Below are 27,589 nucleotides of genomic sequence, written 5' to 3'. Positions count from 1 at the left end.
AAACGATTTGAACAATCAGCAACCTTATCAATTTCAGCTTCTTTTCGGCTATTTGTGCCAAACATAACCATAGTCCATAGCCCATAGTTCGTGAATAGAGTAAGTAGTCGGTTCATAATTTTGCCTCTCCGCCAAAGCCCTAGTGCTAATTCCCCGCCCCTCAGTATATCGACTCCGATCTTCCGAACATCAACAGTAATGTCGTTCTCCGTACTACGATCTCGGATTTCTCAGCGACTCTCGAAATACACCGCCATTAACAACTGCCACAACATCAACAATCTTAACACTATAATCTCCCAAAGACTCTTCTGTACTAAACCTCCTATAGAACCTCCATTATCGTCTCCACCGAAGAAGAACACCTTCTTAACTGCGCTCAAATTCGGTCTTACTGCTACTCTTGTCGGTGTTGCAGCAACTGCTGGCTATGCTACTTACGGTATGTCTTCTCGTTGATTTTAATATTTTTTTTGTCAATTATTGTCTTAGTGTACTTTTTTGCTTTGGATTATCTGTCAATTGTAGTTTGTTTTGGTGTTTTTTTGTTTGCACCAAAGTTGAAAATCTCCACTATTGCTTGTATTAAATTAGCGTTGCAATATATTATTATAATATAGCTGTGCAATTGTAAACCCTCTCTGATGTTGAACTCAACGGGAATGTATATAATGGTGGTTTGTTTTCTGGCTTAATTTCAACATAAAGATACTAAATCAGACAATGGAGATAAGGATTTAGAGGATTATTGCTCTGAATGCTAGATGCATTGTCGTGTTTATTGGGTAGTCCAATTACACACTTTTTTTCAAAAATTATGTACCGCTTTTGTTTTCCTCGTGTTGGAAACATGTTGATCATTCTATAGAGTCGGCGTGAAATATGTATTAAATCAACAAAGCAACATTAATATTGAATATTAAGATGAAAATCTGCGCTTTCATTTTGGTACTTGTATGCAGGTAGGAAATATGGCTATGAATTTATGATAGTCAATCGTCTTCTATAATATACAGAATTAAAAGTAATCTTTGTTTGCAGCATACACGTCAGAAGAAGTAGATGAAAAGACAAAATCAATCCGAGCTTCTGCAAATTATCCCATTGAAGAGTTAGAAGATGAATCTACTATTAATGTGAGTACAAAAGTACATTTTTAGTTAGTTCTCACTTTTGATGGCCATGCCGCAGTGTTACCTAATTCGCTATCTAAATCGCCTTTTGAATTCGACAAATCACCCAAAATGAGCCAAAAATGAACCAAAACCGACCACAATTCGCTTTTCTCAATTCGCAATTCGTGGGGGAATTAGGTAACATTGGGCCATGGTAATAATCATGTCCAAAATGTGAAATGTGTGCTTGTATATAATGGAAGCTAGGCTGTCTGAGATATAAACAGTTTTGATTGTGGCAATGATGCTGAACTAAGCAGAGAAGTTTGGATTCCCGGACATGGGTCCGTGTGATCTAATCTTTATTATGTTGGGGTTAAGATCATTCCTCCATACCTCATCATAAATGTTCAGTTAACAATACTTATCTCATGATAATTAGTGATGTGAAAACGTTTGGCCATTTCTGATGAAAAACATTTTGAATATGTTTTCCCATGTAGAAACTTCAAGTTTCGTTGCGCTCTGCTGCTTTATACTTATCTCATGATAATTAGTGATGTGAAAACGTTTGGCCATTTCTGATGAAAAACATTTTGAATATGTTTTCCCATGTAGAAACTTCAAGCTTCATTGCGCTCTGCTGCTTTAAGTGGTATGTTTCTTTCTCCTCACTTTTGTCATTTTCAGATTGGATTATCTTCTAAAAGCAAAAAGTTGAATTTGTGATTTTGATGTTTCTCATTTCTAAATTGGTGTGGTATTTCATATTTGAATAAAGTTAGGCTAAAATTGCTTTCTTTATGTGCAAGTTAATTAAACTAAGTTAGCTAACTAATATGTTACTAGGATCCTTCACCTACCTTGTCAACCCTGTCTATTGACTATGCTATGCTTACGAGTTATGCCATACATAGGAATGCAATATATGTTGAAGGAGGAATATATATCCTTGCTTTGCATCATACCTTTGCAAGCTAATGCCAGTTTATGTGGTTAATGGGAAACTGTTCCTTTTTGATGGAACAGTAACAAATATTTGTTTTGATGGAACAATACCAAACTGTTGATATTGGTCTCTTGGTCCTATGGTGACTATTTCTTGTGTGTTATGCAGTAAGTATTGTGAATGACTGTATTATTGTTTCTACTTATTGATTATTTCAACAGTTTTTAGGAAGAGGAGTATATTGTGCTCTAGTAGTAGTAGGTGAAGTGGTGAACTATAAAAGGTGGTTTTATTGATATAGGATATACATGACACTTGGTATGACATCACAAATGGCATAATTGATCATGTTTTAGCATGGTCCGGCACATTTGCCATGCTTTGATCCAGATTTTGGAAAGATCATGCACAATATACATGACGGGCGCTAGAAAATGAGCTTTTACTAAAAATGTTTTTTTTAAGTGTATTATTGCTCTGTTCATCCCATTTACTTTGCGTAGTAGGCTTGGCACAATGGTTTTGCGAAATTAAGGTGGTTGTCCACTTAACTTTTCGAGAGTAAATGTAAAAGAATGGGCTAATCGTCTAACTTTGCATTTCTTTTCATTTACTCGTAAATTAGATGCTACCAATTTAATGTTCTTAAATAACACTTGGTCTCGTAAGGTTTAGGACATTGACTTTTAATAAGAAAACATATATTTTGCCTGGTCCTTGTGTTCATACGTCCAAATGATAGGCGAAGTATAACTATGCGCAACGTTACTTAAACTTTGTTAACCTGATATAGGCTATTTATAACACCTCTAATAGAGCATATGTTTTTTTGGAAAACTTATTAAGAAAAATCCTGATTTTGGGGCATCTTCCAAGATTAATCCTAAAATTTGATTATTATTAAATAATCCTAAGTTTGTGAGTAGTTTTCCTATATTGGTCCCTAGTGAAAAACGAGCGGTTGGTAACTTATGAAAATATAGGTTAACTTGCAACGTGGCGCATTGTTATTGGTCTTCTTTTTTTCTCCACCCTCCTTCATAATTCTTTTCTTTTTCTGTCACCTTCTCCTTCCCCTTCACTACCCCACAACCACCATCGTCGCCTGAACCACCCTTAACACCATCCTTACGGTTTTTCTCTCTCTTCCTCCTCCTTCACAGTCCACGGCCCACCAGCTATATCTTTATATTTTTCGCGGTGGTGGTGGATTTTGGGGTGGAGGGGGTTTCAAGAGTAGTGAGTGGGTTATCGAGGGTGGTGGCTAAGGTTTTTGGAGGATGAGGAGAAAGAGAGAAGGTGGACTGCTTGGTGGCTGAAAAATGAGAGGAAGGGAAGGAGGCTAGTGGTGGTTTTGGTTTGATGGAGGTGGTGAGTAAGGGTGGTGGTTGGGTGTTGTGGTTTTGGTGGTTGTGACTAAGAAAACGAGAGGGAGTGAGGGAGGGTAGTAGGGTTGAAGATAGTTAAGGTGGTTGTGCAAGGGCGGTGGATATGGTGGATGGTGGTGAAGGTCGTTGTAGGGTGACATGAGGCTTAAAGGGAAACTAATTTTTTTTCCAGCCCGTCTTGCGTATGACTACCCAAAGTCATAAATATAGGTTTGGCCGGGGGCGTGCACGCATATCAATGCGTCATGTCATTTTCAAAAGGTCATACCTCACTCGTTTTTCATTCGGAATCGAGCTTTTGACAAGGCATTGGAAAGCCATCGAGCCAAGTTTTCATGTCCAACTCGAATCTTCCTAACACTGTGAGATATAGCATTTTCAAGTTGACCCTTGTATACAAACCGTTATGAACAAATGAAGTTAATTCCTATGATGTAACTAGACCTTTCGTAAGAAAAGATTCCATTTAGATAGTCCTTTGTGGCTGCGGTGGCGGCTAAATCAACGCATTATAGATCCAAGAGAAGCTCCCATTGAAGTTCACTGTTAGTCTTTAGGCACTTATCGCGAGATTTATGTGCACCATCTAATAATAAGAAGTGTAAAAAAAGAAAATATTTTACATACATTCGAACTATTGTTGGTCATATTTCTTTATCGAGAAATTGAAGAAGCTATACAAGGATTTGTAACTTTTCATAGGGTACTTAGTCATATTGTACCTAAGCTATGTAACTCTCTGATAGTATCAGCGGAATTCGAGTCTAGGGTCATGCCGAAGCTTCCACCTAAAACGGAACATTCCCCAACCAATGCTTTACTACATCCCACGACAAACCGCTTAACCCTGTTCATCTTCGGCGCGAGAGCGCTGTATCCAGGGGTGGTTGCTTTTAGGCAAACCTCCTTGCAGTCTGTGCATCCCTTCACTTGAACAAATAGAGTTATTTGTATGAATGTGGTTACTTTTAACAATAAAAGGGTGTTATTCTTATAAACAAATATGGTTACTTTTATAGCAAAAGGGAATACATTGTTTACTCTTATGAACAAATGGGGTTTCTCGTATGAAGAAATGGAATTACTTATATGAACAATTGGGTTATTCTTATGATTAGATAGGGTTGTCGTATGATTAAATGAGGTTACTCTTCTTAACAATGAGGTTACTTTTGTGAACAATTGGGATTACTCATATGATTGAATAGGGTTGTCGTATGATTAAGTGAAGTTACTCGTATGAAGAAATGATGTTACTTTTGTGAATAATTGGGGTTACTCGTATGACTAAATAGGGTTGTCGTATGATTAAGTGAGATTCCTCTAATTGACGAATGAGGTTACTACTTACTCGTATGAATAAATGAGGCTACTTTAGTGAACGGTAAGTGGTTACTCGTATGATTAAATAGCGTCATCATATGATTAAATGAGGTTACTCTTATGAGCAAATGCGGTTACTCGTATGAATAAATGAGGTTATTCGTAATTATAAATGGGGGTTACTTGAACAATTAGGATTACTTGTAGGATTGAATAGAGTCGTCATACTAAGACTAAATGAGTTTACTCTTGTGAATGAATGAGGCTACTCATATGAATAAATGAGTTATTTTTGTGAACAGTTAGAGTTACTCGTATGATTAAATAACGTCATTGTATGATTAAATGATTTTATTCTTATGAAACGAATGAGATTATTTGTAAGAATAAATAGGGGTTACTTTTGTGAACAATTATTACTTATATGACTAAATAAGATCGTCGTATGATTAAATGATGTTACTCTTATAAACGAATGAGGTTAGTCTTTATTAGTAAACAAGGGTTACTTTTGTGAACTAAGTGAGGTTACTCATATAATTAAATAGGTTACTTTTATGAAAGAATGATGTTACTCGTATTAACAAATGGGGGTTACTTTTGTGAACATTTGAGGTTTCTCTTGTGAACGAATAAGGTTACTTGTGCTGATAAACAGGGGTTACTTTTGTGAACAATTGGTTATTCGTTTGTTTAAATAAGGTCGTTGTATGATTAAATGAGGGAACTCATGTGAACGAATGAAATTACTCGCATGAACAAATGTGGTGACTTTTGAGAACAATTGTGGTAGTATGATTAAACGAGATTACTAGTATGAATACATGAAGTTGCGTTTATGACTAAATGGGATTATTCATAAGATTAAATTAGGTTACTGATATGATTAAAATAGGTTACTCATATGATGAAAAAAGATTACTTTTAAAATTAAATGAGGTTACGCCAAAAAATAAATGGGGTTACTCATAAAATTTTAAGGTTACGCATAACAATAAAAAGGATTACTCATATAAACAAAGTGGGGTTGCTTTTGTAAACAAAGTTAGAAACTAATCAATTCACTCTTATAAATGTATGTGGTTATTAGTATGAATACATGCATTACTATTGTGAACAATTGAGGTTAATTGGGTCTTATACTCTACTAAAAATCTTTCAAATACATACGTATTTTCTATTGTCTTAATAGGGGTTATGGATTTTAATCACATTATTGAAAATCTTTTGGTAAAACAAAGAAAAGGAAACAAGAGGCAAAGCCTAGCATGAGCTCTTTCAAACGTTTCAACTGGAAATGAAGGGGTTACTGGTTTTTTTTATCACATTATTGAAAAAAAGGGTTATGGATTTCTTCTGATTAGTTGTCACTTGTTAAAGCTTAATATGCCATTATCTTATATCACTAAGTGAGGTTTCCAAGCTAATAAAAGGGTAAGCCAAAGTCAAAACCCCAAACCATTAAATGCTCTCTCTAACTCGCACCTTCCTCTGACCCCAAAGCAATCTTCAATAGCAATCAAAATCACTTTTCCTTGAACAAGGTTACTCAAATTCTTCATCCTAACAATCCCCAAAATAGCATGCCATTCAAAATCTTCATTTCATAAACTCAATTTAACTATGAAAATCAAATTATCTGTTGAAAAAAAAACAAGTGAAATAATATTTAAACCCTTTATCATCCTTAGAAAGCTCTTCTTCGTCAGAAGCATGGAGTTCTGATCCGAACTTCGGAGACTGCCATTTTACTGAAATGATCAACAAATTGCTCATAATTTTGGTAGTAATTTGCAAGATATGTTCAATATAAGTGAAGTTACTCAAATGGCATCAATAATGAACGTAATATGGGGAAAAAGATCAGAATTATTAGTTCAGACAATAAAAAATAAAAGCTTTAGGTAGATTAATTTTGGAATTAGGTTTGGTGAATGGTGATGAGGAGGGAGGGGGGGGGGGGGAGGAGGAGATTGGAAAGAGAGGAGTGACAGACACGGGGTTAGGTTGCTCTCTCCTGAAACTCATCGTGCTGGTCTTTATACATGGGTTGGCCACACGGATTGTTATAGGTATCGCCAGCTACATATAAGAATTTGTTTTTTTTGTGCCACGTCACATTTTTTAACCGGAGTGGGTCGTCACTTGGACTAATATGAGAAGATCTTCATCACATTTGGGATTTATTCAAAATTAATCAAAACTTGGGATTAATCTAGGACGACGCCCCACAGGATTTTTCTTAACAATTTTTCTTATTTTCCCTTATGAGAAAACAATAGCATAAATAAGTGTCAAGTGCTAACGCTACCAACAATTTTTGTAAGTACAACCCAAATGAACCTCTTGTGTTATTACAATTTACTAATAAAAGAAAAAGTATACATCAACTAATAACTGATATTTTAAATTAGCAATCTCTAGCCACTGAATAACTCAAAAGCTTGTGAATCCATATTGTTAGGATCGGTAGCCTATCAGATTATGTATGAGCAAGCAATAATAACGCAAAACATACACAAAAAACATCACATGAAGATTCAACATAGGAGCATGAGAATCGGGAGAAAAACCACCAAATAATGCACTAGGACTTTTTACAATGTGTATGATAACGTAAGTAATAATGCTTCTAAGATTTCCCTTAATCTAATCTGATTCCTATAGAACTCGGATCCTCTTGGTCATAAAAGATCCCCTTGACCAAGCCCTAATCTGCGGTTCACCTTAGCGCTCACATCTTTTTGTTTCACACCACAATCCCATCATTCCCATCTCATTACTTATGTTTCTAGGCATCTAGAAAAAGTGGAGCACAGTGAATATACAAATTAATTCCCAAGCTAAATGAATCCTAGATAGAGTAGAATTCATTTTAATATGTACTGTCCTAAATACACTTCTACTTCTAATGGTTCACCATAGTTCTTGAGTGGAAGCGAATTCCCATGACACATAATCACTGGAAGCTTAGTAACCAACAACTAACATTGAGATGAATAAACTAAACAAAGTACTTACAGAAAGTAGAACTTATAAGCATTTGCTACTCCCAAAATTATAAATTTTTCATCATTCCTCACTAACACTCAAAGTACAAAAAAAAAAAAAAAGAGCTACCATCCTTTTGCTTTGGTTATTAGGTATATCCCAATAAGTCAAACCAACCACAAACCTAATCAATAAGAATATAAGACTATCAAAGCCATGCAACCATAAACCATATCCAATTGGCTATCTGGCCCTTTGAATTGAATATTGTCCATTCCGGGACTAAGCAAGATATATATTATAAACATAATAATAGTAAATTATGATCACATGATGTTCTGCCACTTAGCTAAGGACTAAGTTTTGACAATGTTGAACCCACATCGAAGGTTAATGTAATCATAAGATTCCAATCACTTATCTAATCTAATTTATCAGACATGAAGAATTATCAACTTTAGATTAATAACTAGACTCTCAAAAATTATTCAAAGGCTTCCTTTGAACTATCATGGTTCCAAATGACACTCAAAATTTACTTATCATACTACAATGCCCCTACAATAGTTCACTCTCTTAAATGAACTTACTAATCACTTATGACACTATACAAGATTACCTATTGAGTATGGACAATGAACTAGTCATACAAAAATTGTACTCCATTAAAATGTCAGTGTCATACGTTAATATCATAATGTAAATCTCAACCGATACGAACAAGTATGATCTTAGTTAGGCTTAATCTGTCAAACAATTTTCTGTGATTAGCTATTGTTACCTTATAAAATCAATAATACTCCAAACTGAGAGTAGATCACTTATCTTCCTTTCCTAGTAATAATATATTTCTCGGAAAAAGAATTCTAACAGAGAGTAGTGATTGGAAAGTATATTATTCATTCTGGTAACCCAAAAGATCAAGACACTTAAATCATTATGAACATATACTTCCTTCGTTTCATAATATTTGCAACACTTTCCATTTAGGGATGTTTCAAAATAAATGAAACACTTTTTTCTGTTTCCTTATTTAGTAAGTTTTGGGGGGTGAAATTACTTAAATACCCTTACTTGATTACCTACTCTAATCTCTAAAACAATTAAACTACTTAATCTTTCGCCTAACTACTCTATGATGTCCAATTACAACCTTCTTCTCTTCTCCCACAACCCATAACCATTCTTTCACCCCACCACCCATACTCCCACCACAAAAACCCAACCCATTCCCCACCACCTCCACTCTCTCTCCTCCCTCACGCCCTCTCTCTCTACCCTCATACCCTCGACACAACACTAAAGCCACTCTCCCTCATGTTGCGGAGTCGGGATGAATCCACCACCGTTGCAAAGTCGACCACCGCTGCAAAGAACCGACAAACGAATGAAGTCGACCATCGCTGCGAACAAACAAAGTCGACCACAGCTACGAACGAACTGACGAAGAAGAAGACCCGACGAAGAAGACGAACTGACGAAGAAGAATGAACAAAAAGCTAACGAAGAAGAAGACGGACGCGACCCTTATCCTCCTTTCTCTCTCCTTCGATCTCCTTCGATCTCCTTCTTCTTCCTTCGTCTTTGATATGTTTTTGGTTATTGGTTAGATCTGTAATTTGGTTAGATCTTTCTATAATTTTGTTAGATTAGATCTGCTTTTTTGTTTTGAATTTGCTCACATACTTAGTTAGAAGATGAAGATTTGTTTTTTTTTTTCCCGAAGTTGGTTAGAAGATGAAGATCTTGGTGAGGTTTTGTGAATTTTCGTGAAATGGAAGATGGTGGTGGCGGGGTGGTTGTGGTGGTGGTTCTGATGGTGGTGGCGGGGTGGTTTGGTTGGTGGTGTTAGCAAGGTGGTTTTGCTGGTGGTGTTGGCGAGGTGGTTTTGGTGGTGGTGATGGCAGGATGGTGGCGGCTGGCCGTGGTAGGGTGGTGACGGTGGATCCTAGGTGTTGATATAATGTATTTGAAATTTTATTAGTTAGTCTAGTTACATACCCCTTCCCATCTAATTGTATACTAAGAAAAATTGCCTAGGAGTCTGCAATTTGGAAAGTGTTGCAAATATTATGAAACGGAGGAAGTAGTAAGATAAACATAAATATCTTATGCATTTATCTCCATGTCTAATAATATGGAATGGACAAAGTTGTTATATCGCATATCGCACTACGTTAAGTTCATACTTTGTTATTCGTGTGTGTGTGGGGGGGGGGGGGGGGGGGGTTTGTTTCACATATGTACAAATCTTACTCATACAATCACAAAAGTTGCTTAGGCTTTTCCCACAATTGCATAGAGGCCAATACCATTTGACCCTTTGAATCTTATACATAGTTTCTATCCCACAATTGCATAGAGGCCAATTCCACTTGACCCTTTGAATCTTATACATAGTTTCTATCCCACAACCGCGTAGAGGCCAATTCCATTTGACCCTTTGAATCTTATACGTAGTTTCATAAATCTGTAGCACGGTTGTAGTTGAGGTAACAGTTGTTTTACTACTTTGTGGCGAGAGGAAACCGTATAGTTTCCTTTGAACTTGTGCTTTAAAGTGAAGGTGATATGCTTCTGTTTTTGCATATTTCTTGGTCAGATCCTTAACTTAATAATAGGCTTCAATCTTCTGTGGTATTCCAGTGCCTGCGAAAGCAATTGAACTTTATCTAGATTTGAGGAGATCTACAGAGGAGCATATTAGAGTAAGCAACTTTGTAATTCAAATTATTTTTTTTTTGTTATTTTTTTTAAAAAAATTTTGTCATCTGTTTCGTAATTTTTTGTCGCCCCATCGCAGGTTTTCAGAGACCCGTTGTCGGATAAGCTGCTTCCTGATTTACCCCCTGGAATGCAGAATGTGTTTACACTTGTTGTTGATCTGAATGAGACTTTAGTATACTCTGATTGGAAGGTAAGTCTGAATTGATGAAATCAAATTAACGCAGTTGACTTCTATTGTGGCTCTTAACTAGCACAGGCAAGATTTTATGTCTACCACTCCACTCTAGTGGAAGAAACTGGTTGAACCAGCTACACATCCGGGTTCTAGAGAAAAGAAAAGGGATAACTTAGGGGCCATTTGGTTCATGAAGTTGGAATGAGATGGAAATTCATACCAGGGAGTTATTGGTTGAGAACCCCATGGTCCATACCTTTCTTAATATATTTGGTTCGACTTTGACTATGGAATGGGTTATACATCCTATCTCAACAGTTTGTTTCAATTTTGGAATGGAATCAATATATTTTGGATTTTTTTGGCTTTAAAGTCCTTATACTTTTTAATAGTTTCCATACTTTTCTTTTATGTAATATTCCACCATTCTCTTCTGCATGCTACTACCGCCAGGTTCCGTGCTGTATCTTCCATTGTGACAACTAACAAAGAGCTGAAGTACCATGGCCACCTCTTATCTGGCTTAACTGTGAACAACCACTCTAAGAGTGATTAGGGTTCAAATTTAGGAGGTAAGGAGTTAGAATATTTGGGGAGGGGGGGTGGGATGTGGGGGCTTAGGATTGAGATTCTAGGGGGTTGCGATGGATTTAGAAGTTTAAAAAGTCCTTGGTATAAGATTTTAGTGGCAAAAGGCCCAACCAAACACTGCAATGAAATTAAATCCATTTCGAATAGCCCAACTATGCTCTCCCTTATAAAATGTCTTACCCAATAAGAAGAATAATGGTGGAAAGGAAAACTTACTTACTTCCTCCGTTCTTTTTCTACTGCAACATTTGGTTTGGACAAAATTTTAAGAAAAATGATAAAGATGGTGGGGTGGCAAAATGAATCCATATGATTGGTTGGTGGGTAAGTAATGATGGATTTATGTAGACTTAGTAAGGGCAATTGGGTAGATTTTGTTATCAAAAGAGGAAATGCTGCAATAGATATGAAACTAGCAAAAGAGGTATATCAATATGTTGCAATAGAAAAAGAATAGAGAAAGTATAGTTCATTCATGTTAGCTTAGTGGTTAAGTGAGGGAGAGATAATTCTATGGTCTTGTCACTTTGCTGCTCTGAAATTATATTTGCTAAGATTTTAAGGTCATATGACTTGAAAGTGTATCTGGTGCAATGCTTTCTTCTATTGTATCATACTATCATGACTAAGTGACGTACTCTTCTCTCCAAAGGTCTTTTGGTGTTGAGGACAAAGCTCAACAAATGTTCTATATGGCTTAAATATTTTGAGAAGGCTATATTTCTGAAGTGTGGAAGTTCGCTCTTCAGCTGTTTGGTGGTCTACATAGAAGAAAAGGAACCAATAGCATTTTAAGTGCCTAGGTTTCCACATCCAAAATAGATATTTTGCGAGGTTTCTAATAGTTGGTCTTATGTGATCCTTGTTATCACCATCTTTCTTGGAGTTCTAAATATGATTTGTGACTCTTAGCTTTGTGCCATTGTTAGTTCTTTCTCCAGTCTTCAGTAGTTAAATTAATTGTAGTGCTTAAGGGCCTGATTCATTGTCTCTACTTGGTACCCCTTTTCTTTTATAGGGGTGAGACAGTTGTTGTCAATAAAATTCCTGTCACTTACATTAAAAAAAATTGTGTCTATAGAAATACCAGCTGCCAAACCTTACCCCAGCCTCCTCTCATAACTAGAATAAGAGGAAAAAGGCACACTTAGTGTATGGTGTTATTGCCTATTTAATTAAAGTATGTATGTTATGTTCTACAGTTCTACTAAATATACATTTCAAAATTGAGATTGGTATCTTTTGGAGTTCCATGCTATGTGGCATATTTCTGAATAAATCTGGTGGGGCTTAGTATTTACTTTATGGTTCGCTTGCTTCTGTGGAAATTCGGTCAAGATCACAAATAATTGTTTAGGTGGGTTTCTGATTTCTGCTGAAATTTTTTATAACCAAACATATTTAGTTTAGTGAAGACAGAAATATCTCGATTCTCCATCGTCAGAGTGAGGTGGAATTTCATTACAAGAAATTGAGTCTTTATCAGCAACTGTTTGATTTTAGTAACATTTTTTTTTTCTGTATTCTTTGCAGCGTGAAAGGGGATGGAGAACATTTAAAAGGCCCGGTGTCGATTCCTTTCTAGAGCACCTAGCACAATTTTATGAAATTGTTGTGTACTCTGACAATTTGCAAATGGTGATTTTTTTCTCTTTGTTACCTTGTTGCTTGATTCACTGTGTTGGTTTGAATATTGCTCATGAGATTGGATTTGTTTATGGCAGTATGTCGACCCGGTTCTTGAGAGATTAGATGAGAAGCATTGCGTAGCTCATCGACTATCAAGGGCTGCAACAAGATATGAGGGAGGGAAACATTATAGGGTAGGACTCTATCATATATCTACTTGTTCTTTTTTTTTTTTTAAGTATGCTCTGATCCTTTGAGTTATAATATGCTGGAAAGAACAGTTTAAGGGATGATCATCTGTTGTATGTTTTCTCTGGTTACATTTAAGGTAGAAGGGAACATCTGCAACAATTTTGAGGAAGAAAGTACTACCAGCTTTTGCTTCCTTGCAAACAAGTTTTAAGGATGTAAAAATATTAGATTATTATTCTATAAATTTGCCTTGTTTTCTAAGATTAGAGAGGAATGATTAAACTCATTGTATTTAAACCTTACATGAGTAGCTAGCCTAGTGGTACAGAGTTGTTTACCTTGTGATTCCATCTCTATGGTGTCATTTTGTACGAGGCTTTTCTGGAGCCTTCTTTGATTATGTGAAATATGATTGGTACTTTTTTTTATTAAACGATCTTACTTAGCGGGCTCATTGTCCTCTATCTATTTTGCTGCTTTTGACTTGCTTATGATATAATTTTCTTTGATCTAATAAGTTATATTTGCCCTTCTCACTAGCTTGATATCATGCATCTTCAGTCATCCCCTTTCCCAAGTGAAAAGAAGAGAATTTCCTACTTCCTTCTCTATCCTTCCTCTCTTTGCCACTGCTCAGAAGGTGTTAAGTGTTAATTCTTCGTGGGCTTTTTTGTCAGTTGTTTGGGATTTCGTTCTGTGTACCTGATCTTGAATCTATGCATTGTAGCAAGTCAACCGGTTTCTGCTCTCTTTGTTTTGAAGGCACAGTAAGATGAAAGGATTCTGCCTGTCATCCCACAGTAACCAAAATTAGGACACCCTTAATTGAATAATGGCATGGGGGATGCGAAAGCACATTTTGCCTGATATGAGTCTGAAGGAGATGGTACCTTGGGACAAAATTCAGTTGCAAGATTTATCTGTACCTGATTAGTACCGGACAACTCTCCGTAATTTATTAGACGCTCATCTGCGATTGAGCTTATAGAACTGTAGCTCTGTGCTTCACCGTAAGTGGAAAAAGTTTGTATGGGCAATGCTTGATAATCATCTTAAAAGGCAGTTCTTGGGGAGGCTTTGTTGGGAAACACATCTTCCCTTTGACAAGGCCACTGTACATGTCAGCTCTGACATTCCTCTTGTCTGATTCAATTGGCTACCATGATTTATGGATTTCGTTAACATATGAGATTTATGAAGGATGCGAGTAAATTATAATTTTACATTCCTGTGCAGGATCTTTCAAAACTGAACCGTGATCCTTCAAAGGTTATTTATCTAAGTGGCCACGCCCTGGAGAACTGTCTTCAGCCGGAAAACTGTGTTGAAATCAAGCCATGGAAAAGTGATGATTTGAATGATACTACTTTGCTGGATTTTATTCCATTTCTTGAATGTTAGTATGCTTTATGCTTTTCCAACATTGTCTGTGTGTGTTTCAGCTTACTAGTCAGTTTCAGCTTGTTAAAATGTTGGTTTGGCTTGGTTGCAGTTGTGGCTCGGAGTGGTCCACCTGATATTCGCCAAGTGCTAGCATCCTATAAAGGGCGTGATATCCCAAAGGAGTTTATAGAACGCTCTAAAGAGCACCAGAGGTCAGATTTAAACCTTGTAATTGTGTGCGACTGTAGTTGTGTTGAACTTAGGAGCTGCAGTGGCTGGACTCAGCTGTGTCAACATGACACGACCTGGTAGATATAAGTGTATATGTCTCAGGCTTGCGTAATTAAAGGGGATGTGACACATTTTGATTATAGAAATTGGACTTATCTCTAGTTTCCCTACATACTCAAAAGTGGTCTCATATTGAATAAAAGAATATCCCCTTTTGGGGCAGTAACTAAGAGTAATAGTTCTTACTCTATACTATGACTCCCACACCGAGATTTCACTTAATTTTGGAGACCTAAAGTTTACGTTTGTCAAGAAATAAGAGAAATTAGAGTTTTTAATACTTGTGGTGGCCTGCTGTGGCCAGAGAGAAATCATCAAGGCTTTTCCCCAACCAAGAAAAAGAATTAAAGAAAGAAAAGCATAGTGATGAGTTATGACATATGGGGACAAAATGGAAACAGTAGTGGGGTTGAGGGGATTAATCAGAAGATTCAATTGGGATAATCACGAAGCTTGGGTTCTCTGTCTCTTATCTGTTGTTCGTTGTAGCCTCAATTTATTTTAGATTTTGACTCCTTTTTCTCCACATTAAACAAAAAAAACAAAAGATAAAAGACCCAAGACTCCTCTAAATTTATGCATCTATTCAGTCTAATGTTCCTATCTCAGTATCTATATTCTGCATATAGATATTATCAACCATGTATGTCATTATGTTGATAATTTTGCATGTTAGACTTTTGGATTGGTACTGAAGTTTGACATTTACTTCCCAGAGGCATGATATAGGGTGAAGAGATGTAAGCTTATCTTCCCCTCTAATAAATAGAGAATTCTCTTGAGAATGGCTAATATATGAACCTAGACCATCATAGAAACTATTGATTATATTGTTTGCATATTCCTTTTGTCTCTTTTTTTACCTTTGTTGTCCTTGGTATATGAGAGTATTCATCTAGAGAGAGGGAAAAGTGGGGTCCATAGCTTTTGCTTAAGGTGGTGGGGTTGCGCAAATGCGCTAGATCTCATAGCCAATTAGAATATTGTTTATCTTCCACTGGACATCCTTTGCGAGTTTGCGTTCTGTTCTCTTATGGATACTATTTCTGTGTTCGCACCTTAAAAAAAATCAGATTAAGTTTCCATCAGCTTCCAAAACTAAGATTTACTGTGGATGTGACAATAATTTGAAGGGACCTCTTGTATGGTGGATTGGTATTGCCCCAACCCCCCTTTTCCTCCCATCCGATAATCTGCACCGTCTATCTGGGACACTTTGAAATATCTCAATATGGTCCTTCGTGTTGTTGTCTGCAAGTTTTCCACAACCTTAATATCCTGAAAATCACCAAACCTTATTATGTTAAGAATATAAAAGAAGGAAAAGCCTATTTTATTTATGAAATGTGTACTTTGTCTTTCATGTTGCAGGCGAATGCAAGAAACGAAACAGCATGGACGTTTTTGGCGACGGTGAACGACTGTGTCTTATGCCGACGCTGAGGCTTATTCTTGATACAGTTGATAATCCCTAGCAAATTAAAGCTAGGGATAATATAGACACCAAGTATGAGCTGCTTCATAGTATCTAGTTTGCAAAGCAGAACCATTTTGACACAAGTAGTTGAATAGCTAACCCAAGAGGGCAATTTTTTGCACTATTTTTTGGCGCAATGTTACCGTGCTGTACAAATTTGCTTCCCTCCCCTCTGTTTTCTTTTTTGTAAAAATTGGATTGAAATGATGTGCTTTGGTCCGAAGCTGAGTACAGATAATATTGGCATTTTGATTAGTCATGCCAAGTATGAGAAGGAGCCGGTTGAGCTCTATATGACCACCCAGCTCTGATTTATTTTCTATCTATCAATAAATATTCTGTTTGGCAATTACGAGAGTACTGCATTTGCAAATTTGACAAACAGTCGTCAGCATCAGCAGTAGAAACAGTAGTTTTAGATTATTATTTTTCTCTGAAGTACAGTTCATCATCATGTAATGGTTTGGGCATGTATAATGGTAAGGGCATCAATATGTCTGAATTGTTAATTCGTGCTTAGCTAATTTTTATATGTAAATTTCATAGTTTTTTTTTTTTTTTTTTTTTTTTGGACACCGGAAAAACATACAGAAGTAAAACCAAACAAGCAAATCTAAAAAGCCTGAAACGGAATTTTGTCTTTCCGCATATGAGTAGCCAGCTCATGAGCCTGTTGAACTAGTAGACGAGAAACCTTTGTAATCCTACACCATTGAAACTGTTGTCCAATGGTTCGAATGTCGTCCAAGGTCCAAGCAATTGAATTTGGTTGGGAGCCTTGATGCCGTAAACCCTGGACCAGCTGTTCACAGTCCGTATAAACCATGATGTGACGAAGGCCATGTCCTTGAGCCCAAATCAAAGCTTCCAAACAAGCTTTGGCTTCCGCAGATAGAGCCGAAGGAGCGATAATGCAACTGCCTTGACCTTCCCGAATGTGGCTTGAAATATGGTCAACTACCCATGCAATACCTGCCGAAGTAGAAGTTGGAGTCCAAGAACCATCCACTTGGATATATGCTTGTGGACTACCGCAGAACGATGCTCCAAAATGAGCGAAAAGGAACCCTGGAGGTCCTGAGTCAGCAGACCAAGCATGGACTTTGGATATCGGTTGAGCCAAATACGTGAAGTGCTGCTGAATACCTTGATTACTAGAGAGCGAATACATGCCAATCCTGAATTACTCCGTTGAACACATACTTATTCCTACCCTGCCAAATGCCCCATAAGGTGGCCACAAATATCGGCAGCCTATCACCATGATAGCCATCTTGTTGTAGAATGATGGACCCAGGCAATAAGCCAGTCTTGGAAATCAACATCAGGATTTGAATTTGAGTGAATACCCAGTTGGCCTGATTGCCATAAAATGGTAGCCAAGTGACATCTCCTGAAAATGTGTTGGGATGTTTCGGGAGCCATGTTACACTGTGGACAAGTATCAGATATTGCAAGACCCCGGAGGATAGATTAGCAGATGTCGCTATCCCATTGTGGTAAAGTTTCCAAAGGAAAATCTTCCATTTAGGCATGATGCGCAGTCCCCATAAAATTCGAAAAAACTTCAATTTAGAGGGACGTTCATGCTACAGATATCTGTATTTCGAGAAGGAAAAAGTACCCAGATTTAGTGGTATATTGGCCAGAAGTTGTGAAAGGCCAAAGAATACTGTCAGAAGGAGAAGTGAACCGTGGAATCTCTAATCCACGAATAGTGCTAACTGTAGATGCCTGAAAAAGTTGACATAGACGAGGCACATTCCATCCTTGGCGTTGGGGCAACAAAAGGGATGCCACTGTTGTCAAAGCAACGGTACTTAGAGGGACATCATCCGAAATAGTGGAATTGCCCCATTGACCCATCACTCTTTCCCGCAAGTAGCCCCGAATTAGAACAATTTTCCAAACATAATTTGTTAAGAGAACCTTCTCGGCTTGATGCAGCCCTCGAGCCCAAGAGCATTGTCCTCGTAAAGGCCGAAGCTTAGTTAGTGTACTGGCATTAGCCCTTGGAATTGAACAGAAAATTTTTGCTTATAGCAGATTGGGATTCCGATGCATACGCCAAACTTTCTTAATCAATAGAGATCGATTGTGCAAAGTAATACTCCGCAATCCCAGACCCCCAGCACCCTTGGGCAAATGTAATATGTCCTTGCTTCGCCAAGAAATCCTTTACCAGAGCTAGTAGACCAGAAAAATCGAGTAAGCATTGAATGGCTTGTTTGCTATGGTTGTGGGAATCAAGAATACGATAGAATGTGAGCGATCGAAGCCAACAGTATGGAATTGATGAGGATCAATTTGGCCGCTTGTGATAGAGGAGATGACTCCAGGAAGTGATGCGTTGCGTAATGTTATCCAGTAGAAAGGTAAAATGTTGAGTTTTCTTCCTTGAATATCCACAGGAGCACCAAGATATGTACCCAAAGACTTGTGGAATCCAACTGGAGGAGACCTTTGTATTCAAGGACCCGATTCTCAGGGATATTGGGACTAATTTTACATAAGATTTACGGAGCTGTCATTTGCCGGAAATATGACAAAAGCGACCCAGGAGATCGGAAATTGCCGTGCATGACGAAGTTGAGGCTTTAAAGAAAAGAAGAGCATCGTCAGCAAAAAACAGATGGGAGATAGAAGGCGCGTACCTGTGGGTCCGAAGGCCATCGAAATGACGAAGATCAGTAGCCAGTGATACCATGCGGGACAGGATATCCATACAGAATAGAAACAATAGGGAGAAAGGGAGTCACCCTGGCGGAGACCAAAGTGGATGGAAAGGCCTCCGTAATTTGTCCGTTAATCAAAATGCGATAGGTAACTGTGGATATACATTGACTAATCAATTGAATCCATTGTCCTGGAAGGCCGTATGCCTGAAGAACCTTTAACAGAAACCTCCAATTAACCCGGTCATACGCCTTATTCATGTCAATTTTGAGCGCTGCCATATGAACATTGCCCCGACGATGTTTATTGAGACCATGAGTCAACTCATGACTGATCAAAATATTGTCATCCATATGGCGTCCAGGAATAAAGGCACTCTGGTTTTCTGTGATAAGATCAGGGAGCAGCGGCCGAAGCGATTAACCAAGCATTTCGAGACACATTTGTAAATTGTGTTACAAAGACTAATAGGCCGAAATTGAGTAACATCTTCAGGGTTCATACACTTAGGCAGTAACACCATAAGTGTCTGGTTCCATTCACGAAGAATGAATCCTGTGGTAAGAAAATGATTGACAGCTTGAAAAACTTGTGGCCCAAGACGAACCCAATGAATTTTAAAGAACTCCGCAGTAGACCCATCTAACCCCGGAGATTTGGCATCTCCTATCCCAAACATAGCCTCTTGTACTTCCTTCTCAGAAAAAGGAAGCAGGAGTTTTTGCTGTTGCATCGTAGACAGATGTGGTAAATTGAGTCGTCGAAGTTCCAAATCGATAGTTTCATCATGATCCTGGATAGAGGTGGTCGTATCTGGAGTAAGCGCGTAAGCTCTGGTAAAGTGTTCTAGAATGTGGCTGATTATGGTGGGACCATCATCAATCCATTGTCCCTCAGAGTTTTTGAGGATGTAGATAGATGCACAATGTCTTTTGCTTTTCATCTTATTGTAAAAGAACTTGGTGGGAAGTTCTCCAAGTTGGATATACCGGTCTTTGGATCGTTGAGACCAATAGATGTGGCCTAAAGATGCTAGGTCCAACTCATGCTGGCGTTGGTTCATGAAAATCATGTCCCTGAGCAAGGGTGGAAATATTTGTTGCCGTAGCATCTAATTTCGTAGACAGGTCCTTCCAGTCAATCCCCCAAACAACCTTATGATCCAAACACCATCGCCGAAGACGATTTCGGAAAAGTGAGAGATGTTTAGTGAAACGGTACATCACAGACCCAACAATTGGCAGGCTCCATATAGATGAAATAAGATTAATAACCTCAGGGTGCCGGAAGCACCAGTTTTCAAACTGATATGGTCGACGATTTACCTGGACTGGTGGCTCCGTTTGATAAAATATAGCAGAGTGATCAGAATGCAGAATAGGGAGGTTTTTCACATATCCAAGTGGGTATCGTTCATACCAAGTGGGAGAAGCGTAGGCACGGTCAAGTCGTTCCATAATTAGGTCGTTACCGTCCCTATTATTAGTCCAAGTGAAACGAGGGCCTACAAAAGGAATATCTTGTAGTTGTAAATCGTGCTTCCAGTTTGTGAACTCATCCCAGCCTCTAATAATAGGTGTCCCACCCAATTTATCACTGTATTGATCAACTTGATTTATATCCCCAATAATAAGGAAATCTGGATAAGAGGCTAGTAGCTGTAGAAGATGGTCCCACACTATAGGACGATGTTGTTGACTCGATTCGCCGTACAAGAACAAAATGTACCAGTTCATTCCATTATTAGCTGATATTTTACAGAAGACAAAGTTACTCATAGAACTAAGTACATCAACTGCAAAAGGCCCCCAAGAAGCCACAACCAACCCTCCACTAGAACCTAAGGCATCAACTCCAACTACAGTAAGTGGATTAGTACAACGCAACAAAGACTGTACATGATTTACAGAGCATTTCGTCTCTTGCAAAAAAAAAAACGTCGGCTTGATAGTAGCTTTCAACCAGAATATGTACGGAATTATGGGGCATCACTGGAATTTAAACCCCGACAATTTAACGAAAGGATATTCATGGCACCCTGGGTGACTGGTCTGGGTCAGTCACTACCCTAGCATCTTCATCAGAAACCTTGACTGTCATTGAAAATCGAAAACCCAATTCCTCCCCCTCAGGAGCAAAGCCTTGAACCCTCTGTCGCTTAAAAACCCATTTACCAGCAGGAAGGGGGGGTGAAGTGACAGCGCTGCGTTTCCTAGACACCTGAGACGTAAGTTCCTCCCCCGGTTCCACACCAAAGGAACGAGCCATCGATATATCAGTAATCGCCTTCGTATGAGGCCCCGCATGCTTCATTCCTACTTGAAATCCGCCGTTGGCTTCCCAGTCATCGAGCTTGTGCCTTTTAGCCCCCCGAAATTCAGAATCATTACCTCTCAAATCAGCATCAAATGCATTAGCCGAAAGGCTACGCGTGACTGACCTAGTCCGTCGTTTGCGCCAGCAAAGGAACACGTCGGCACCTGCTGCGCTTCAAAATAGGGAGGGTGAATGCGCAACCAGTTACTAGGACCTGGCTCATTTGGGTCCGGTGGTTGGTTCGTAGTCCATCCTTGAGCGACTAGCGCTTCAAGAGTACCCACATGAGAAGTAGGAACCCGAATAGGAGAATTAGGGCATATAGGATCATTTTCCGCCCCACCTTCTGTCGCAACGAAAGGTTCAGCCCTTTCACCCAGTCGAGGCGCGAGACGAAAGTGCTGCGGAGGCCTCGTAGATATGCCCAGATGTCGAAAAGGTCGTCGATGGCCTGGCGTGCGAACCGTAGCAGGTGGGATGCCTGGCCCTTGTACACCCGAAACATGGGAGTCTTGGTAGTCGACTTCTTTCCCGACTCGGCCATAAGTAATATCGTCAGGACCGAAACGCCTACCTGGGGAAGAGAGAATTTCTCGGCCACGGGCCTCATTATTAATACTGTGATTGACACTATCCATAGAACCCATAGGAAACGACATGGGAGGGTTTGTGTGATAATCGGACTCATGGGAAGAAGGGTGATGTGGCTGTGCAGGTAAATTAGGAGGCTCCATTGATTGTTCATAACTCGCCACTTCCTCCGGTCCTCATCCGAACTGGACTCCACGACATGCACCTCCACATGGCGCTCCGCAATATTATAGGGATCATGTTCGGGAATAATGCGAGTTAAATCCACGTGAGCATTCCGGTAAATAAATCGATCAGGCAGACCTCTAATATATTTGTATAAAGAGGAACCTCTATAGGACCAAACATGATAGTCAATCCATCGTGTTCAAAATCCGTAAACCGACGATGAATGAGATGATGCGCATCGTAAGCAGACATAGGGCATCGTCCAGTATGATGTCCAACACAACCACATTGCTTACAAAACTTAAAAACCCCCTCATACCTGAAATAAACCCATACTACTTGCCCACCCCCAAAGGAAGAAAACAACCTGGTATGACGGTTGTGATAAGTCGATAACCAGTTTTGCGCGAAGAAACGCTTCCGGTGTTAAACCGGGTCCAGTGTCCTCCACGAAATCCACTACCCCAACATGTGACAATATTCTCGTTGTCCAATCAGTCACCAAAAACTGCCAAGGTAAGTTATGTACTCGAACCCAAATTGTTGCAAGGTCGAAGTTGATAGAAGAAGGTACTTGCGTTGCAGAACTAGCTCTAAAGGTAATAATCTTACCATCAATAACAGTGGTATGCTTGCGAAGAAGTGCCTCACAATCATGTTGATCTTGGCACTCAAAGATGAAGTAAACTCCAGTTCGAAGAACGCGAATAGAACCGCGCGTACGCCAGTGGTTATTGACTACATTAGACACGAGGCTCGTGTTTGTGGCACGAGATCGAAAAAGCGACCAACCACTGAGTGGCTCCATTCAATATTAGGTAAAGGTGGACGAGAAGATGGAGGTTGGCTAATGAGAATACCCATTCTTTTATGTATAGAACGGATACGCAGGTTGTTACTGTTACTAGTTTGAGTTGTCGAATAGTTCATAAGAGAAGTATTTAAAGGTTTTGGAAGAAGTTTTTACTGGATTTGTGTTGGAAATAAGCGAAGATAGAAGCAAGTAATTGACTTTAACTGCATCAGACTATAAAACCCGCATGAAATAACAAGGTGAGATAAAAACCTGGAGAAATTATACCGGTGTGGCCTGGCGCTTTGACACCCAGCGCATGCAATCCAACACGTGGCGATAAGAACCTGGCGTGTAACTTACTGGGACCTGTTGACTAATCCTTTGGATGACGGAAACCCACGAGGCAAGCAGGTTGATATTAACTTGGGAAACTCACGTTTCTAGTGAGAGAGACTCTCGGTTTTAAGAGAGAGAAAATTTTTTGGATTTTACCAGTGTTTTTTAAATTTCATAGTTTGATGAAACTGTAAATATTATTACAAAAACATTTTGTTGTTCACGTAGGAGCATTACAAGGGCAGAGAATTGTTTTGTGACAATAATATGTACTTTTTATGAAATTAGTTGTTGCTTTGCGCGCCTACGTGTGCGGCGCCCAAAATAGTATAATTGTGATATTTGTAGTTCGTTATCATTGAGTAGTGAATGGTTGTTTAGTGCGTATTTCAAATAAGAGGTAAATATACACGGTGTATTAAGTGCATTAGGCAAATCAATGAATAATGATGTGCAAACATGGTTTATATTTTGGTTACTTTCATTTGCAAAAGAAAATACATAAATAAGTTCATTTCAAGTGCAAATCTAATAGTTAACGACTTTGATTGAGAACTTGTTGGCAACTAGGAGCTTTTTTCGCGTCCATGCCTTTGGAGTGTTTTTAAAGCGAAGCTACAATCTATTTTCGCAAGATAGATATTATGCTCTATTGCAACACCCTGTTTCTGGAAATTGATGCAGTTGGTGTGATTTGGATCAAGAAATTGTGCTGTCATTAGTTCACGGAAGATGTCGGTGAAGGCCTAGCAAAAGGATGTAATTAGACAAGGAGTTAGATCGATTTAGCATTTAAAGCAACGGTGAATACGTATGCACAGTAAGTAAAAGTGTAAATTGCAAGAATGCTTACATTGTTTGATAGATTGTTAACATGGTTTGCTGGCATTTTGAAAAGCAATTCACATTGTTCAGTGTAGGTAGTAAGAAATATTATGACAGTAGTGTACTAGAGTCGTACGCTCTTAACTGTAAGCGGAGCCTTTAATCAAGTGAAAAATGTTATTGTTGGTTTGTTAAAGCATGCAAATCATTATATATGTAAGAATATGTATACCTTGGCACAGCTATGGTCTCTTGCAAACAACTTGAGTAATTGTACGACACATTGTTTGGAAACGCAATGCGTTTACCACATGAAGCGTATGCAGTATATGTAAGCAAATCTGTAATATTTGGTTCAAGCATACGGACTTGTAACCAGTGAGTTTCTCAAGGGATTGTTGTTTGGACCTCCCGGAGTATGAAATAGGATTTAGTGATTTTTGGAATAGAGGTCGTATACGCAAAAATATGGTGTAGCGGTCAGCGAACTAACGTTTATATAACAAGAAGTTGCTTTTTAGTAAGTATTTTCGCTACTGAAATGCGTACATTATTTCCTTCCATTGCTAATACACCTTACACTTTTTAGTTGTATGCAAAGCTTGCTAATAACAAAAAGTAAATGGGGTTTAGATTTTTAAAATAGTTTGACGCAAAACCGCAAATTGTTTCCTTCCATTGCAGAGTGATTGATCACATGTTAGCAGTAGCACATTTGGTGGTTTTGTAAGTAGGCAGATAACATGCTAACAGTGGGTAGTTGTACATAAAACTAACGATGTGAGCATGATGTTTTAAAGCCTTATGTAGGCTAATGCATTTAATTGCCTGTTGGCATTAAGGCACAACATGCATACTAAAACGAAGCTAATTAAGGGGAATTTCAGCTGAATTAAGTTAGAGTATGAAAGTTGATGCGTATGAGGAGCATCAAGTTCGAAAGCATGGGTCGTTGTTGGCCAGACAGTGCCAGCCACTGTGCGAGACTGTGCCAGAGTCCTAGTTCTATTAGGATTCATACGTAGTGTCCTAGTTCTGTTAGGAGACTATGTAGTTTAATTAATTTAATTGCGTATTAGGAGTTTAATTTCAATTGCGTGAGTGATAAAAGGAATCCTATTATATGTAGGAGTCTAATTCCTTTGTCATTGAGTCAAGTTAGGAGTCCAAATAAGATAAGATATGGTAATTCTTATCCTAAGTATGGATAGGTTTATCTTAGGCGTGTGATAGAGTTTTAATGTTTATCTTTTCCGCTTGTGTTTATCTTGTTAGTTATTAGTTTCCTAATATCAGTAGGATTAGGGTTATGTTTGCACACCTATATAAGGCTATTTCTTTCATTAATAAAATCAATTTTGTTGAGTATAAATTAAAGTGTTAAGCTTGTGCTTGCATAGAACTGAAAGTTCAAATACACAAACCGCGACTTTGTGTGATCTTGGAGCCGAGACTCACAAGAGAACCTCTTAAACTGCGATTTAAGAGCCTATCCCTTTTATTTTCTTGTTGTTCGTTCATAAATTCAAAAAAACCCAAAAAAAGTTTGAACAGCCAACAAAAGTCACATCAAAAGTTAAGCTTGCAGATTTAATGAGTTAATGCGGGTGCTTATAAAGAGTGTTTGCACACAAAAAAGGGCCCAAAACATAAGCTAACTAGCTAACAAATTTAACACTTACGACTTGCCTTTTCAAACCCAAAACGAACACTATATGGCAAGTAGTAGGGGTGTCGTATAGGAACAAAGAACTTGGTGTAAAGCTAACAACACAAAAGGTTCATGTTCCTATCAGAAGCCCGCGTAATTTAAAAAGGAAGATTAGTAGAATGGTTTGCGCTAATTCCAACGAATAGTTTTCAGAACCCAGGTCAGGATCTTGTTCTATGCAAGTGCGGTTTATGGCCCGATTTGTAAGAGGAATGGTTTTGTGCTCAGGCGATGTGCAATGGGTTCGAACTTGAACATTCCCTGCATTAGAACAAACAACCTGGTTTAGATGTGCTGTCTGTTTTATTTGTAAAAAAAAAAAGCTTAAACATGTGGATAATACTGTAATGCAGAACTTGAATGTAGGCACTGTAGACGTCTGACATGTTGTGTTATGATGTGGTTATTACAATGATCGAATAAGTGGATGGTAAACCAAGTTTTTACAACTACAATTCACTTTGCATTCATACACCAGAACTTCTTAGCTTATAAGGGTGGGTGGGTATTAAAAGGCCTTCACAGCTCAATAAATTAGTTCTTTAAAAGACACACGTTTTTCAGTTAGAGTATAAAACATGGTATTATGTAGGACAACAAACATGGAGCAGCAGATTATTAAAGAGAAAAAGTGAAAGGGAAAGGAAATCAGGGGCCATTGGTGTAAGATGACACAAAGCTACGTGGCTAACTATAATATAAGGTGTTTGGTTGAATGTGGTTGGTTATTGGTTGTTGTTAGTTTACTTTCGTAGCTGAAATGGAGGCTATCAAGTTCCTCTTCCAAGATGCATATAACTACTTAGCTGCAATTTCTCCCAAATATTGGGCTAGACATGCCTTCCTTACTAGGTCAAAGCCCAATTTGTTGCTTAATAACCTTTGTGAGACTTTCAACTCAATGATCAAGGAAGCAAGGGACAAACCAATCATCACATGCCTTGAATGGATAAGAAGGTATGTTATGAAGAGAAATACCGAGAAATAAGATGGGGTTCATAAGCTATAATGGGAGGTTTATGCCTTTTGTTGAAAAGGTTTTCAGTTGGGTGAAAGAAGAAGCTAATATAAGCAGTGTGTGATGGTGCCTTCCAGAGTGAGGGAGTGGGAAGTTGATTTCCAGCATGATAGATTTGTAATTAACTTAAGAGATAGGTCTTGTTCATGTAACAAGTGGGATATGACAGGGATTCCTTGCATACATGCATATGCTTGCATACTCAAAATTAGGGGGAAACCAGAGGACTATGTAGACCCCTTTTATAGCACAGAGAAGTATATGCGAGCATGTGGTCCATATATAAAACCTATGCCTGGAATGAATCAATTGGAAGCCACTGATTTTCCTCATCCATTACCTCCACCAATCAGGTCGATGGCAGGTAGAACTTCTCTTAAGAACAGAAAAAAAGAAGCAGATGAAAAACAAGACAAGCAAAGCTCTTATGTTAAGAGGCCTAAGAGACATAACCAATATGGTAATTGTGGTCAGTTGGGCCACTACAGGACCAAGTGCAACAACCCTCCAGCTCCTCCAAAGGAAAAATCTAAGGGAGGTAGACCATTTATCATGGATCCTTGGACAATTGCTCAAAGGGGTAGAAAGGAGGCCAGAGTAACAAGGAAGGTAATCTACTTACCATAGATTTTGTTTACATTATTGTTTTTATTCTGAACATGAATGTGTTTGATATGTTTATGTATGTGTTAGGTTTATGAAGCTGAATGCATTAGTAACCCCATGGGCATGGAACATCAAGGTGGCCCAAGTAGCCTAGTTCAACCAAACACCAACTCCATCCCACCTTGGACACAAAGCAGCCAAGGATCAAATCAACTACAAGCTGGACAACGAAGGTGGAAGAAGCAGCCAAGTAAAGAGAAGCAACAAGAGGAAAAACGCTCACAAGTTGCTGCCAAAAAGGGACCTGTCAAGAAG

At 38.5% G+C, this 27,589-nt stretch overlaps 1 protein-coding gene across 2 annotated transcripts; it reads left to right on the top strand.

Annotated features, from left to right (window-relative positions):
• The first annotated feature begins 60 nt into the window (after positions 1–60).
• LOC104889064 (mitochondrial import inner membrane translocase subunit TIM50) lies at positions 61–16,580 on the top strand. Of its 2 annotated transcripts, XM_010674205.4 has the most exons (10): positions 71–442; positions 1,042–1,136; positions 1,734–1,770; positions 10,413–10,474; positions 10,570–10,683; positions 12,793–12,897; positions 12,984–13,082; positions 14,317–14,476; positions 14,573–14,675; positions 16,126–16,580. In XM_010674205.4, exons 1-10 carry the CDS (start codon positions 199–201, stop codon positions 16,169–16,171), a joined length of 1,065 nt encoding a protein of 354 aa, XP_010672507.2. In that variant the 5' UTR covers positions 71–198; the 3' UTR covers positions 16,172–16,580. The 2 variants fall into 2 exon arrangements, with proteins under 2 accessions (XP_048497180.1, XP_010672507.2); XM_048641223.2 differs by lacking the exons at positions 14,317–14,476; positions 14,573–14,675; positions 16,126–16,580 and adding an exon at positions 13,621–13,833 and having other exon boundaries at positions 61–442.
• The last annotated feature ends 11,009 nt before the right edge of the window (positions 16,581–27,589 follow it).

Source organism: Beta vulgaris, chromosome 3 (genome assembly GCF_026745355.1).
Source record: "Beta vulgaris subsp. vulgaris cultivar EL10 chromosome 3, EL10.2, whole genome shotgun sequence".
NCBI classification, from domain to species: domain Eukaryota; kingdom Viridiplantae; phylum Streptophyta; class Magnoliopsida; order Caryophyllales; family Amaranthaceae; genus Beta; species Beta vulgaris.
This window is presented reverse-complemented; position numbering and strand designations above follow the sequence as displayed.

Bases quoted from the DNA above. Each gene is read 5' to 3' on its own strand.
- LOC104889064 (XM_010674205.4), top strand. From the start codon at position 199: ATGTCGTTCTCCGTACTACGATCTCGGATTTCTCAGCGACTCTCGAAA. The intron at 10,684-12,792 runs GTAAGTCTGAAT...TATTCTTTGCAG, and splicing joins TAGTATACTCTGATTGGAAG to CGTGAAAGGGGATGGAGAAC. The intron at 14,477-14,572 runs GTTAGTATGCTT...GCTTGGTTGCAG, and splicing joins TTTTATTCCATTTCTTGAAT to TTGTGGCTCGGAGTGGTCCA.